General features: G+C 41.3%; 1 protein-coding gene across 3 annotated transcripts in view; it reads left to right on the top strand.

Annotated features, from left to right (window-relative positions):
- DNMBP (dynamin binding protein) overlaps positions 1-16,006 on the top strand; it is a 116,515-nt gene that overhangs the window by 89,454 nt on the left and 11,055 nt on the right. For all 3 annotated transcript variants that reach the window (XM_040486138.1, XM_040486139.1, XM_040486140.1), the window contains 8 exons: positions 4,317-4,510; positions 5,353-5,452; positions 6,408-6,555; positions 7,365-7,382; positions 8,093-8,292; positions 10,352-10,482; positions 11,429-11,533; positions 15,428-15,556. In XM_040486138.1, coding sequence (XP_040342072.1) covers positions 4,317-4,510; positions 5,353-5,452; positions 6,408-6,555; positions 7,365-7,382; positions 8,093-8,292; positions 10,352-10,482; positions 11,429-11,533; positions 15,428-15,556 — 1,025 coding nt within the window. The remainder of the gene's footprint in view (positions 1-4,316; positions 4,511-5,352; positions 5,453-6,407; positions 6,556-7,364; positions 7,383-8,092; positions 8,293-10,351; positions 10,483-11,428; positions 11,534-15,427; positions 15,557-16,006) is intronic.

Genomic DNA, 16,006 nt, shown 5'->3' with positions numbered 1-16,006 from the left:
CCCCCCCCCCCCCCCCCCAATCTGGTCCGCACCCTGCAGTGTAGGCTACTACTGGGCTTCCTCAGCTTTTATTGTTCTTATGGAAAAGCAAAATGTTGTAGTATCTGGACAGAGCATTTCTACGTGGTGCATTTTACCTTAATCTGGTGTGGACAGCATTTTCTGACCCAAGTTGGGAAAAAAACTAACTTGTGTCAAGTTATTACCTTGTTTATTCCCTCAGCAGCTTGGCAAAGTGAACATTATTACCTTCATTTTACGGATGAGGACATTGAGGCCCAGAGGCAAGAGTGGACTTGCTGGGGTCACCCAGCTAGAGTAGGGAAGTGCAGGGTTCACAGCCCGTCTCCGCTGCAGCTCGGCTGGCGGCGAGGCCACCTTCTCTCACTTGGTTGTCCCAGATACTAAAATTTTAGATCAGACTTTTTCCTTAGGACATATTTGGAATAATAAAAGAGTTTTACATTTGGAGTCCTTTCAAGTCAGATATTTCTAGTTTGACTTAATCTTGAGAAGTCATATGTGTGTAGAGTTTGAGGGGTCATGAAGGGTCATCTACATCTTCAGAAGCATGTAGAATAATTTTGTCAGAATTGCGGATACATCCCACAGGGGTTTTAAATCATGCTAAAGTGTTCCTGTTTTATTATTATTATTATTATTATTATTTTTATTTAAAGGCGGGCCAAGAGTTTATAAATGCACCTGCAGAAAGAAAAAAAAAAGCATGCTGGTAGGTTAAAAGAATTGTTACCATTTCTTTTTTTCTCTTTTTATAAAAATCTGTGTTTCTTAGTGTAGGTTGCTGGCGTTTGATTGATGAGTTACTTGGTGGTATTCTAAGCTTTCAACTATAATAATTAAGAGAACTTTGATTCCCGAGATAGAATCATTTCCAGAGAATTTTCAAGATTTGAAGCAAATAAACAAACCCCTGACCTTTTCTAGTTGAGATTCCAGGCTAGGGAGGCAAAATGGTACAGGATTAAGTGCATAGGATTTGGATTGAGATGTATTTAGATTCAAATTCCACAGCTGCCATTTACTCTCTACATAACCTGGGACAAGTGGGGCAACCTCTCAAAACCCAGATTTTCTATTAAATCGAGTAATCATACAACTTCAGAGTTTGGGCATGAATATTAAATGAGTTCAGGGACATAAATATGTAAAGTTCATTGCATGCGATAGGGATTCAATAAATGTTCTTCCTTTCAGAACTTTTTAGCCCTACATTAAAAATGAGTTTCTTCTAAAAATAACATATCATTATGTTGTATGCCTGAAACTAGTATAAATGTTGTATGTCAATAATACTAAAATAAGAAAGATAATTATTTTATTTTATTTTTAAAATTTATTTATTTATTTTGAGCGAGAGAGAGAGAAAGCTAGTGGGGTAGGAGCAGAGAGAGAGAGAGAGAGAGAGAGAGAGAGAATCCCAAGAGATTCTGCACTGCCAACACAGAGCCTGATGAGGGGCTCGAACCCACGAACCGCGAGATACCGACCTGAGCTGAATTGGATGCTTAAACGACTGAGCCATCTTTTGGTGCCCCAAAGATAACAAATTTCAAAAACGAGTTTCTCTTCTCAACTTGCCACTTATGACTCTTTATTTTTTTTTTTTATCGTTTATTTATTTTTGAGACAGAGAGAGACAGAGCATGAACAGGAGAGGGGTTAGAGAGAGAGGGAGACACAGAATTGGAAGCAGGCTCCAAGCCATCACCCCAGAGCCCGATGCGGGGCTCGAACTCACAGACCACGAGATCGTGACCTGAGCTGAAGTCGGACGTTTAACCGACTGAGCCACCCAGGCGCCCCTATTTTTTTTTTTTTGAAAGAGACAGAGCATGAGGAGGGGAGGGGCAAAGAGAGAGGGAAACACGGAATTCAAAACAGGCTCCAGGCTCTGAGCTGTTAGCACAGAACCCAACGCAGGGCTCAAACTCATGAGCCACAAAATCATGACCTGAGCTCAATTGCAAGATCATGACTAGAGCCGAAGTTGGATGCTTAACCAACTCAGCCATCCAGGCGCCCCTCCTCAGTTATCTTTGATTAAGAACTGTCTCTCAGGCTTCCTTTTTCTTTCTTTTTCTTTTCTTTTTTTTGGGGGTGGTAAACTGTACGTACCCCCAATGTGGGGCTCGAACTCATGACCTCAAGATCAAGAGTTGCATGCTCCACCAACTGAGCCAGCCAGGTGTCCCTCTTTGTCTTTCAAACATGACATTTTGAAAAATGCAAATCCTCGGTTTGGGTTTGTCTGATCTTTCCTCAAGATTTGTTTCAGATTTTTTAAATGTTTCTTATTTATTTTGAGAGAGAGCAGCACACAGGGAGGGGCAGAAAGAGGAGAGAATCCCAGGCAGGTTCCCCACTGTCTGCGCAGAGCCCATCGCAGGGCTTGATCTCAGGGACTGTGAGATTATGACCTGAGCCAAAATCAAGACTCTGGACACTTAACCTACTGAGCCGCCCAGACACCCCTCAGATTATGCATTTTTGACTGGGATACCACGTAAGAGATACTGTGTTGTTTCTAGATATGACAAATGAAGAAACGTGATGTCTCTTTGTCCCTTATTGGTGATGTGAATTTTGATTACTCAGCTATTATACTCTCCCTTTCTCCACCATATAGAGTCACTATTTTTCATTTTTGTAATTAATAAGTGATTTGTCATAACTAACTAAAAACTTTGCAAATATCCTGATCATCATCAGACTCACCACCAACACCAGAAGTCTCCGTTGATGATTTGTGCCTGGACCAAATTTTACTCTGATATTGCAAAATGATGATTTTCTAGTTCCCATCATTTCTTCTGTATTTATTAGTTGACATTATACCATAAGAAAAAACATGGTCTTCTGTCCCATTTATTTATGTACTTATATGTTATCAATATGAACTCTTGGATGCTTATTTTAGTATTAATGGACAGTCCATTGCTGTGCTTATTTGATACTTAGCTTGTACCAGATTTGGCCAATAGGAGCCACTTCAAGCTGGCTCCTTGCCTTTTTGAAATGCCTCCATCATTTTATTGAGCACTTTCTTACTTTCTGCCATTAGATGTTTCAGATTCATCTGTACTTCCTTTGCCTCAGTCTTGCAATTATCCATTTCTCCAAAGAATTCTGTTTTTTTGGGAGGGGGGTTGTTTTTTTTTTAGTGGAGAATTGTTTTTGGAAACAGAGTACAATTAGAAACTGGGTGCATTCTTTTTTAAACATTGGAATTCCTAAATTCTTGGAGAAGGGGCAGTGGGGAAGATTTTTGGAGATTAAAATCTGATGTGAAAGCCTAGTTTTCCGTAAGTAGTATAAGCACTACTTAGGTGTTTTGCGTCTCAGATCTGGTAAATATATTCTTGTGATCACACTCAGACTAGTATATTTACTTACCAAATTTGTAGGTTTTTTAAAGTGATTCTTAAGAAATTTGAAATAAACTGAGCAGAGGTTGCTTCGTTGGTGGAATTGTTTTCAGTTGTTTATTTTCATATTTAATGTTTATTTTAAATGAACAAATGCCATCCCATCTTTATAAATAACTCTCATCATCTGTATCTAATGAATAGGTTATTGCAAAAACTAATGACAGGGTACATAGTTGTTTTAATTTTTAGATCATGAAGTATGGTTCTATACGGGTTCTTTTGGTTCATGATACCATTAAAAAGAACTTCATCTTTCTAGTACCTTTGTATTTTCTAGGGCATTTGATGTAACAGGTACTCTAGTCTTCATTCATGTGTTGGTATGGAGAATCTAAATAATTTTTGTATATTTCATTGTATATGTTAATCCTCTATCACAGTGACTGGAGCATGGTAGGCCCTACAGTCTCTTGGTAATTCCTATCTAACTCTTGTCTTCTCCTTAGTTGGCATTGTTATGTTCCCCATAATATTCTTTTTAATTTGCTGTATCAATGTTTTTAACTTCCAGATTGGTATTTCTGCTGCTGACCTCATGCATTGGGTTTTATACCTAATTAAGTGAAAGCAATTCTTTATGAGAACTGCACCTCTCTCAACCTCTTTCCCAAGAGGTTTAGGTTGGCCCTAAAATGGGCCAGCTACTCCTTTCTAGGACAAATTCTAGAAATGTTATCACCCAGATGAGAGAAGTTCTCAGCCCTTCATCTGTTCATGATTAGAACGGACGTGTGACCGGAACTCCTGATGGTTGACAGGTGTGAGACTTTGGTTCTCAAGGAATGTTTTCTGTTCAGCCTAAACTGTTGAAGAGTCTTGCTTTCAACACCCAGAGCTGCTGACCGGTTCTGTCTTCTGTTCTAGAAATGACGCTCCTCTCCTCCCAGTCCTCATCACCGGTGGCCCCTCCTGGGTCTGTGTACACCGAAAACCCAGAGCAGAGGATGCTGGAGAAGAGAGCCAAGGTGATAGAAGAACTTCTGCAGACGGAAAGAGACTACATTCGGGATCTGGAAATGTGCATTGAGCACATCATGGTGCCTCTGCAGCAGGCACAGGTGGGAACTGTGGGAGCAAGTTTGCTTTACCTTGAATGTGATTCTCCAAGCCTGGAGCATTAGGATATGGGCGCTTTCCCCACAAGAGTTACTGGGTTTCAAATAAAGTCTGTGGCTGCTGCCGCCGCCCTTACTTCAAGGGTCCCAACATACCTGTGTTGTCGATCTACCCTTTCAGCACTTGTCCCTTCTCAAGTCCACCGTTAACTTACCAGACTTAACTGCAGTAGCTCCCAGGACGTTTCCTGCTGAAAACATTTCCAGGAAGTCTGGGTTGTCACTTTATTGGGAAGGTTGTATAATAATATAATACAGTCTGGGGATGAGGGGTTACAGCCTCCAGCACCTGACTGTACAGGGTGTATTCAGGAAACCCTGACTGTGGTGTATGTGCCAGGTACTTGTCTAGATGCTGGAGATAGGAAAAACCAGTTAACAGCACCCTGGGGATTTACTGTTCTTACTGTTACTTGGCCATCAGGGCTTTGCTTGAGTTTGTACTTCTGGAGCATTCACTCCTAAGAACTAGTATAGGAAGTGGGCACTGCCATCAGATTTTGGGTACTGGATGGAAATTTGTATCCCAATGTAATTATGGACCAAATTGGTAGTAGTCATCTTACTAAGGTAGTGGAGGAGGGGAGTAAAGCAGAGAGTAATTGGCTTAAGGACAAGTGACACTAAAGAAAATGTTGGCGCCTTCCTATTCTGGGAACTTTGTGACATTGAGTGAAGATGACCTTGAACAATTTTGTACCATCCTTGAAGAGATGTTCCTAATATGAATGATATGTCATTAATTTCATTTCCATGCGTTTTAACGTTTTGTTTCCCTTTCTCAGATACCAAACATTGATTTTGAAGGACTTTTTGGAAATATGCAGATGGTGATTAAGGTCTCAAAGCAGTTATTGGCTGACCTGGAAATCAGCGATGCTGTAGGTATGAGCTCCTGCCATTGCTTCAGAAGCAGCTTTCCCCCCCCCCCTTTTTTTTTTTTTTTAAACTTCATGGATAGAAAGTAGGGGGTGAAGTAGTTTCGCTGGTACTAAATGGGAAAATGAAGCTTTGCTAGGAAAATGAAGTTTCAGTTACTTAGTTCAGAGGTTATTTGGCCCCCTGCTCTGATGTGACACAGGATGTTAGCAATAGAAGATATTTTAGATGTCACATGGTCTGATGTTTTCTAGACTGACGTTTGTAGACCATTAGTGGGTCATGAGATCAATACAGTAAGTTGCACCCAGTGTACTTTTTTCAATAAAATAGAATAGAAAATACCAGAGTGTACTATAAATAATAAGCATAGCTACAGGTTTTTGAAACTTACTTCTTATTTCAATTCTACATATAAGTACATGAGTCATGATTTAAAATGTTTTTATTCATGTGGGTCATTGTCAAAAAAATGTTTGAAAAACAGCGATCTACTTTTAATAAACAAGGGAACTGTATTATCTATTGCTGTGTGACAAATTATACCAAAACTTAGCAGCCTTAAATAAGAAACGTGTATTATCTCACAGAGCCTGTGGCTGAGGAAATCCCAGAGTGGCTTAGCAGGGTAGTTCTGGCTCAGGGTCTCATGAGGTTGGAGTCAAGGTTGGACTCCAACTGCAAGGTTGGAACCCTTGCAGACACCTTACTGTGTCTGACTGAAAGGGGACTGGAGGCAGTTTCCGGAACCAGTTCTGTGTGTGTGTGTTCTGAAAAATAAATACGTGATGACATGGTCCTCTTAAATTTTGCTTTAAGTAAATATAATTTTGAGCGGTTTCATGGAAATTTCTTATAAATTGGATGGATAGTCTCATTATTATTTATTGTGATAAAACTACATTGAGGATACTGAGAAGAAAGTTACTAAACACTCTGTATGTTTATGCATATTCCAAAGGGCCTGTGTTTCTTGATCACCGGGATGAGCTTGAGGGAACGTACAAGGTCTACTGCCAGAATCATGATGAGGCCATTTCACTGCTGGAAATCTATGAGAAGGATGAGAAGATCCAGAAGCATCTTCAGGACTCCTTGGCCGATCTCAAGTAGGAGTTTTGTCTGCTTCACTTCTATCATAAGTCTTTAGTTCTGCCTTGTAGAAGTCATTGCATGCATACATCTAGACTTCTTGTGACACCTACCTTATTTGTTTTATTTATTTATTTATTTTATGTTTTATTTATCTTTGAGAGAGAGACACACACACACAGAGGGTGAGCATGGGAGGGGCAGAGAGAGAGGGAGACACAGAACCCAAAGTAGTCTCCAGGCTCTGAGCTGTCAGCACATCGCCTGATGCGGGTGCTCGAACCCACGAGCTGTGAGATCATGACCTGAGCCGAAGTCGGACGCTTAACCGGCACCCCAACATCTATCTTATTTTAAAACTAAAGTCCTGTTCTGTCACTTGCTCTTCTTATTCCCTTTTTCCTTGAAAATCTGAAGTGGCTTCCTGCTTTGTGTCTACAGATACAAAAGTGTTAAATTAGCATGTTCAGGTAAGAAGCAGCCAGAAAGATAGTTTGGTCCAAATTAACAAGAGTGTAGGTAAGAAGACCAAATTCACTTATTCTTGACCTTTAGGTGAGATTCTCCTGGAGTTAGAGAGGTAGGTTATAAGGATATAATGTATGTCTAAGTAGATCAAAGTGAAGTTAGGGGCTTATTAACTTTTTAGTGGACTAGATATGCCTCCACAGATATTCATAATTTTCCTTTTATGCCATGTGATTTTTTTTGTCTGCCCAGCTGATAAGGCATTAGTTGAACTAATATATTCTGAGAAATTGAAAATTGGTATTAGTATCACCTCTAAGCAGCTGTCTGTTTTCTTTTCATGCCCACCGCCCTGTAGGAGCCTGTACACAGAATGGTAAGTCCCTTGCCCTTGATGCACAAGCTCATTTCTTTATTTTCTTCCTTTATAGACAGAAACCTAGGAATAGGTCTGCTGTGCTGTATTTTTCTCCATAGTTCTTCCCACCAAGTGACACTTCATGTAATGTTTGCTTGTTGCCTGTCTCCTTCCACCAGGACAGGTCACTGCTAAATCCTCAGTATCTAGAACAGTACCTGGTATTTATTAGGTGCCCAGAAAATATTCGTTGAAAACATGAAATTGGAAAGGAGGGTGAGAGAACACAACTATCTTTATTTAAGAATCACAGACACCACCAATAGGCCCTGTATTATTATTATTTTTTTTAATATGAAATTTATTGTCAAATTGGTTTCCATTACAACACCCAGTGCTTATCCCAACAGGTGCCCTCCTCAATGCCCATCACCCACCTTCCCCTCCCTCCACCCCCCATCAACCCTCAAGTTTATTCTCTGTTTTTAAGAGTTTCTTATGGTTTGACTCCCTCTCTAACTTTTTTTTTTTTTTTACTTCCCCTCCCCCATGGTCTTCTGTTAAGTTTCTCAGGATGCACGTAAGAGTGAAAACATATGGTATCTGTCCTTCTCTGTATGACTTACTTCACTTAGCATAACACTCTCCAGTTGCATCCACGTTGCTACAAAATAGACCCTGTATTATTGACGGTTGATTAAAAGTCTCTGGTTTACCCTCTCTTACAGGGGATGCACAAATTACATTAACCTGGGCTCCTTCCTCATCAAGCCAGTCCAGAGAGTAATGCGCTACCCACTGCTGCTGATGGAGTTGCTGAATTCCACCCCAGAATCTCACCCCGATAAAGTGCCCTTAACCAATGCAGTCCTGGCAGTCAAGGAGATCAACGTTAACATTAATGAATATAAACGTCGAAAGGACCTGGGTAAGAAAAGCATACTTGCCGAAAAGGAGGAATGCCCTTGAGAACGCTCTCCTAATCAGAAGAATTGTTACTTCACCAGAGGTGGGCAAGGCAGAGGGTGGGTAACAGGGCTGTGCTTGAAGAAATGGTGGCAGAATTTGGGGGAAATGGGATATGAAAAAGAAAGCAATAACATAAGGAGAGTACAGCCGTGGAGCAGCAGAAGTAAGGCATCTGTGATCAAGCGTAGAGCAGTACGTCTTCCCCAAGGATGTGAAGACTGATTGGAGAGTGGCTTATGCAGGCACCGGTGATCCCCTTCGCAGCTCATTGAAGGCGATCCTTTTCCACCCGTGCCTAGATTTGTCCTCCTGCATATGCCGGGTCGGGTGTTTTACTACCTCCACTTCAGTTAGGAATTTCACCTTCTTCCAGAAAACCCCAGTTTGCCCCGTCTCTGGGTCACGTGACTCCTCTCTGGTCTGAGCCCCGCCCCCAGCACTGTGCAGCCAGTTGCCAAACCACCCAGCGCATTCTTTATCATGTGGAATGAAGCAAACCGTTTCTTTTCTCTTTTCATCAAACCTCTTATGAGGCTCTAATTTGAATGCTCGATGAGTATGCATGGTGGCCAGGCTAACCTGGTTTGTTGGTCATATCCGCAAAGAATGGAGAGTATAACCTCTTTCTCTGCCTTCTGCTTCCACCTCGTCACCCACACTGGTACATAATGTTGACTGTGCTGTTCAAGCCCTTGGGCTGTCTAGCCCTTCGTCTTGGTTCATATCTCCTAAGGTAATGTCGTCTTCATCTCCTGCAACAATAAAGTGTGCCTTCGTGGTGCCTCCCAGTTCTCTTGCAACCCTTCTGGTATCTGCAGGCTTTTCCTGATATTGTACCTAAGGTATGACACAGTAGTTAGTCACATGACTCCTATATAGCTTTTTCCTGTGTGAGACAATTGGACATAAATATCTCATTTGTGGGGCACCTGGCTGGCTCAGTCAGTTAAGCATCTGACTCTTGATTTCAGCTCGGGTCATGCTCTCATGAACTGTGAGATCGAGCCCTGTTTCTGGTTCCGTGCTGACAGCGCAGAGCCAGGTTAGGATTCTCTCTCGCTCTCTCTGCCCCTCCCCAACTTGCTCTCTTCTTTTCTCTCTCTCTCAAAATAAATGACACCTTTAAAAGATACATTTCAGGGGGCACCTGGGTGGCTCAGTCGGTTAAGCATCAGACTTTGGCTCAGATCATGATCTTGAGGTTTGTGGGTTTGAGCCCTCCATTGGGGCTCTGTGCTGGCAGCTCGGAGCCTGGACCTGCTTCAGATTCTGTGTCTCCCTCTCTCTTTCTGCCCTCCCCCACTCATCTCTCTCTCTCTCTCTCTCTCTCTCTCTCTCTCTCTCTCTCTCTCTCTCAAAAATGAATAAACATTCAAATGAAAAATACATCTTGGGGCGCTTGGGTAACTTAGTCTGTTAAGCGTCCGACTTCAGCTCAGGTCATGATCTCACAGTTTGTGAGTTCAAGCATTGGGCTCTGTGCTGACAGTGCAGACCCTGCTTGGGATTCTCTCTCTCCCTCTCTCTCTGCCCTTACCCTGCTTGCTCTGTCTCAAAATAAATAAATAAACTTAAAAATAAATAAATAATACATCTCATTTGTGCAGGAGACCATTTAAGATGGTCTTATAAAGCAAGTAGCATTCCTTTCTACATTTTATTGGAGAAGGAAGTGAGGCTTAGAGAAGTCAACTGATTTATGGAAGACCACACCTTGATGAAATGATGGACCCAGGCATCGAGCTCACAAGTTTCCTTGACTCCAAATCTTAGACCCTTCTCCTGACCCTTCTGCTCCCTTTGCTCCTCACCACCCCTAGTCTGCACAGTCTCTCTCTGTGCTTTGTCAAGTATCCCGTCCGTCCATAATGGTGATCTTTATTCATGTTTTGTCTGTAGTCAGTTATGAGCTCACTGAATACAAGCACTAGCTCTAGTTTGGGTGGTTGATCTCATTTTGTGGCTCGTTTTGTAGTCTGTCCATGCTCAGAGAAGGGCTTTCTTGACTCACTCCCTAGTCCTCAAGTACCGAAAAGGTGATGAAGACAGCCTCATGGAGAAAATTTCCAAACTGAACATCCACTCCATCATCAAGAAATCCAACCGAGTTAGCAGTCACCTGAAGCACCTCACTGGCTTTGCTCCACAGGTGAGATTCCCACACTTGAAGGTTTGGCACATCTTCGCAGAGTTTTGGGGTTCCCCAGGGCAGCCTGCATGGTGTCGATTGCATGATTCCCCTCTTAGTACCTCTTTTAGTATTTGTCAGCTGGTGGATACAGGACCCTGCAGCTACTGGGTAGGTGAATCCACCCACCCCACTCCCCCAACCTTCACCCGTGCTTTGGTGAGCTGCTTACGATGTGTACAAAGACAAATCAGGCCAAATCGGTCACTATATCATAGTTAATGTGGTTTTAGACGCCCGTGAGGAGCTTCTGATCTATTTGGGGAGACAAAATTGTAGACATGAAGCTAGAAGGGATTTAAGAGATCACCATCGTTCAACACCACACGTCACAAATAAAGAAACGTAAAGTCTGCGAAATTGAGTAATTTGTAAACAGGTCATGCACATTGCTGAGAGTGGATCTGAAGTCACCAGGCTTCATTCTACTCTTCCATATATGCAGCGTGCAATTAGTGGACAACAGCAGCTAGAGAACAGTCAGCTGTTAAGTGTTGCAGTTTGTTTTCTGGATGCCGTAGTACTTAAAACAGGACCTCCATGAGAGTGAGCTTCATGTTGGCAAGAGATTTAATCTAAACCTCAAAGAAAGAAGGTAGTTTGGCATAGGGAGAGGGGAGGGTATACCAGACAAGGTGACAGCTCGAGCCAGGGCACCAGGGTGAACAAACATGGTGGGCTCCAGGGACAGGAAGAGAGCAAAGCTGTGAGGGTAAGAGGGTCTGTGTGTATTTTGGAGATCTTTCAGGGTCACATAGGGGTGTTTCGATTCAATTCAGTGTGATTCGGGGAAACCTCAAAGGTTTAAAATTTAGACAAAAGATATTTTTAAGAAAGATGCTTTTGCCCCTAGGATAGGTTGCGGGAGAATCCAAATCTGCTAACAGCACGTGTTTACTGTGAACAGATAAAAGATGAAGCATTTGAAGAAACAGAAAAGAACTTCCGAATGCAAGAAAGATTGATCAAATCTTTTATCCGAGACCTGTCTCTCTACCTCCAGCATATCCGGGTGAGTGAGGACAGCGTTCCGCTGAGAATCACATAGGGTATAATCTTGTCTGCTTTCCTGCTTGCCAGCATATTGTGGAATGCGTGTTGAATAATCTGGACTCCAACAACCACTGTGCCCTGACATACGTGTTCCTGGGAGCCCTGTAGGTCATTTAAGAGGTGATAGCATTTGGAGGATGAGCACACTGAGTTAATTCTAGGGTGGCCCAGCTTCTTCCTCCCCCTGGCATCTCTACCTTCCCACCACCTTTTTCCTACTGTCTCCTCCATCCAGTTACTTGTGAAGCACTTGTCACAGTTCATTTTGTTAAGATCATTTTGAAGATCGAAAAACACGAGAATGGCTCCTATGGAGGCATACTTTCTATTAATAATGTCGATTGCCATCTAATTTAGTTGCTATACAAAAGGCCCCTAAAGTTGTTAGAACCATGAATTGCTCTGGAGAGCTGGAGGGGCTGAGGATACCAGGCGGTATTTGCGTCATGGTCAGAGCCAGGACTAGAATCCTTTTATTTTATTCTGTAAAGATATTTATTTATTTATTTATTTATTTATTTATTTATTTATTTATTTATTTAGAGAGAAAGCACACATAAGTGTGAGCAGTGGAGGGGCAGAGAGAGAAAGAGAGAGGGAGAGGGAGAATCCCAAGCAGGCTCTGAGCTGTTAGCTCAGAGTCTGATGCGGGCTCAACCTCACAAACTTCAAGATCATGACATGAACCAAGATCAAGAGTCAGACACTTAACCTACTAAGCCACCCAAGTGCCCTGAGGAGTCGAATCCTTTTTATTTGTATCTCTCATTCCCCTATGGACTTCATACAATCGTGTTTATGGAAGCATATCGTATACCCCTGGCCCTCACACATGAAAATCTCATCCTGTGAAACAAGCAGTTTTCTTTAAAAGAGATCCTTTGCTTTCTAAAAAAAAAAAAAAAAAAAAAAAAAAAGTGATTTTTTAATTGAGCAGGAAGGTACAAAAAAGATACCAAAGGGATAAGTAAAAAGTGAAAATAATTCTTCCTCCAACCCGTCTCCTAGTCCCCTTCTATAGACAGTTTGCATTTATCAGATTCTTCTCTCATCATAGATGGTCGTGTGTGTGTGTGTTACACACTGTTGAGCATCTTGGGTTTTGCACACAATAGTGTTTTAGAAGTCGTTCTGTACCTATGCACACAGAACTGCCTTTTTTTTTTAACACCTGCACACTATTTGATTATATGGATGTGCCATAACATATTGAACTTCTCCCCTATTGACGGACATTTAGACTGTTTGTAGTTGGTAAATGAATTGATGCATTGGCACAAGGAACATCCTTATAGATACATCATTTTCTGATCTATGAGTATGTCTGAAGACCAGAGTCCTGGCTTTTCTGAGCCAAATCATATAGCAGTGTAGATTTTGATATTAGTAAATTTCATAGACATTATACCAGTGAAAACTCCCTACCAGTAGTGTGTGAAATGATTTCCTCATCCCTTGCTAACACAAAGTGTTACCAAAATCAGAATATCTTCTCTTTGCAAGATAGGTTAAAAATGCTATTTCAATATAGTTTAAATTTGCATTCCTTGTGAATGAAACTGAGGATATTTTTAAGTCATTATATTCCTTTTTCTGTTGATTTGTCCATATTTTGAGGCACTTATTTATCTAAAAAAACTTTTTTAAGTTTATTTATTGTTGACAGAGACAGAGACAATGCAAGCAGGGGAGGAACAGAAAGAGAGGGAGAGAGAAAGAATCCCAAGCAGGCTCTGCACAGTGCAGAGCCTGATGCGGGGCTCAAACTCACGAAACTGTGAGATCATGACCTGAGCTGAAACCAAGAGTCAGATGCTTAACTGACTGAGCCACCCAGGCACCCCGAGGCACTTATTTATTGATTTGATGGTCTTTTTCTTATCAATTTGTAGTATGTCTGTATATTACAAAGTAGCCCTTTGTCTGAGATGATGGTTTACAAATATTCCCCCCCCTCCCCACCGGTTTGTTGACTTTTGAGTTTGCATAAATATTTTCTCCATGTAGAAAATTTTTAGTTTTGCATGGTCTAAGCTTTTCTTTTATGGCTCTTAGCTCTGTGTCATACTTGAAAAGATCTTTTCTATTCCAAGATAATAAATATCTCCCAGGTTTTAGTATTTTTATCATTTCATTTTTTAAAGTTGAAGTCCTTGATCTGGCTGGAATTCCCTGTATAAGGTCGAGGTAGCAATCCAATGTGCTTTTTTTTCACCTGGTTTTCCAACTGTCATCATTTATTGAGTAATCCCCATGATCTGAAACGTCCCTACTATTCTTCTAAATAGCAAGCGCTCTCCCTTCATGTTTTAAGTATATAATTAGGTGAAAGTTAGGGTTTATAGAACTTTTCAGGGAGCACATTGGTTTAAAGTGAGAGATTTGGCAAAACGAATATTGGTATATCTCCCAAGTGTGTTCTCTGGTCTAGGACTTTGCCTTCCAATCCCTCTGATTTTGATATTTCCCTATTGGGTGTTTTCTTCCCATATGTTCTAAATGTGTAGCAAGCATATACCTGAGCCCCCAACTCTTTTAAAAGGCTTATGTCCATAGCAGTGAGTGGGATATACATAACCTTGACGGCCATTTGATGGGCAGGTCAGTTTGGTTCTGACTGCTAGCCAGAAATGAAGGGAGAAGATGTTGAACAGTTTCATCCCTGACTTTATAAAATGAAAAGCCCTGCCAGATAAAAGTAGCTGAGTCAACTGAGGGAGAGAGAGCGCTGGCAAGAACATAAGCTGAGGGACGTGGACTATACTTTGCTATCTACATTGGTGCGTGGACTACTATTTTGAGACTTTGCGACATTTCTTTAAAAGAATATAAGAGGACATCACTTTCACGTTCGTTCTCACTCAGGAAGAATTAGGAAGATTACAGTTTATCCTTCTGACAAAACGCTGGCTATGTCTACACATACAGGCATAGGACCTAAAGACTAGAGGTCTGCAAATGCCATGAAATAAAATGTAGTAAAATCAAACCGATGTATGAGGCACTGATGTTTTTTGCTTGGGGACTTCATTTGCCCTTGAAATACATTAATGGAGTTTTGGGTACATTTAGGTTTTATTTGGGTTAATATCAAAGTAATAGGCATTCCCTGAACTTAAACTAAAGAAGGTGAAAGCCCAGCATTGTTTCAAGTAGCCAGAAAAAACCCAGCCCAGGATTTAATAATGGTCAAGATCAGCCAGGAAGAGTTTACTGTTTACTCACTTATTTATTCATTTATTCAGCAAATGATAATTGAGTCCACGAACAAAACAGACAAAAATCCCTGTCTTCATGGAGCTTCCATGCTATTAGGGGTCTGTGGGAGGAAGATAGAGATAATAAGCAAGCATTCGTAAATTATATTGTCCATGAGAAGGTATTTTTGCAGTGACAAAGGACAGAGCAGTCTGGAGTGCCTGAGTGCAGGAAGGGGGGCTGTAATTCTGTATAGGGTGGTGGCCAGTGTCTTTGAGAAGGTGACAACACGAGCCAACACTTGTAGGAGGAGAGGCGATTGCTCATTATCGTGATCTTGCAGGAATCATCTTGGCTCAAATTTGTTAATTTACCTCTTGATGAATTAAAAAACCCTCAAATTAGGAACATAAAGAAATGCTAAAGAGCTGATAAAAACCCTTACCATTTTTTCTATAATTAAGAGCCTTAGGCTTTTCTCTGTGGCTCATAAATCATAGTTTATGAGGGTGAGCTTGTTTCAAAGCTAAAATACTGCGCCAGAGAGAAAATTATTAATCATGGACCCCTTTTGTCCCATTCTGCTACCCAGGATGGATGGTGAAGGCTAGGAAGTTCTGTTTGTCTTACCGCATTTGTTTCTAACTGGCTCCAGGAATCAGCGTGTGTGAAAGTGGTGGCTGCCGTGAGCATGTGGGATGTGTGCATGGAGAAGGGGCACCGAGACTTGGAGCAGTTCGAGAGGGTGCATCGTTACATCAGTGATCAGCTCTTCACAAATTTTGTAAGTGACTCTTTCCTCAACCCTCTTTTTATAGGGCCCCTCTTCTTGGGATTCTTTAACATCCAGCTTGTGGAAAAGTTAATTCCACAGAGACATGGTGTGTGTGCATCAGGAATACCAGTCTCCCTCTAGCTATATTCTATTGGGGTTTTATATTCAGAACAGTGGCTTTTAATTAGTTGAAAGGACAGGTTGGCCTTTGGGATTCAAAGAGATTTTTTTCTAGCTGTGATCAGTGTAGTTTGAAGAGACAGGAAAAGTGGGAAATTTAATCTGGTATCACTATTGATAACTCTGCATAAAAAAAACAACTATCGGAGTACTAACTTAGAAAGGAATATGTAGGAATAGTTTAGAAGTTAACAAATGGATCTTTGATTTGGCATGAACTTCCTTAAAAAGACAGTACTAAAGGCCAAATTGCCTGGGTTAATTCTAAATAGAGACATG

The sequence above is a fragment of the Herpailurus yagouaroundi genome, unplaced genomic scaffold, assembly GCF_014898765.1.
Source record: "Herpailurus yagouaroundi ecotype Mexico unplaced genomic scaffold, PumYag 163, whole genome shotgun sequence".
NCBI lineage: Eukaryota > Metazoa > Chordata > Mammalia > Carnivora > Felidae > Herpailurus > Herpailurus yagouaroundi.
Note: the sequence above shows the minus strand (reverse complement) of the source record. Positions and strands in the feature narration are given on the sequence as shown.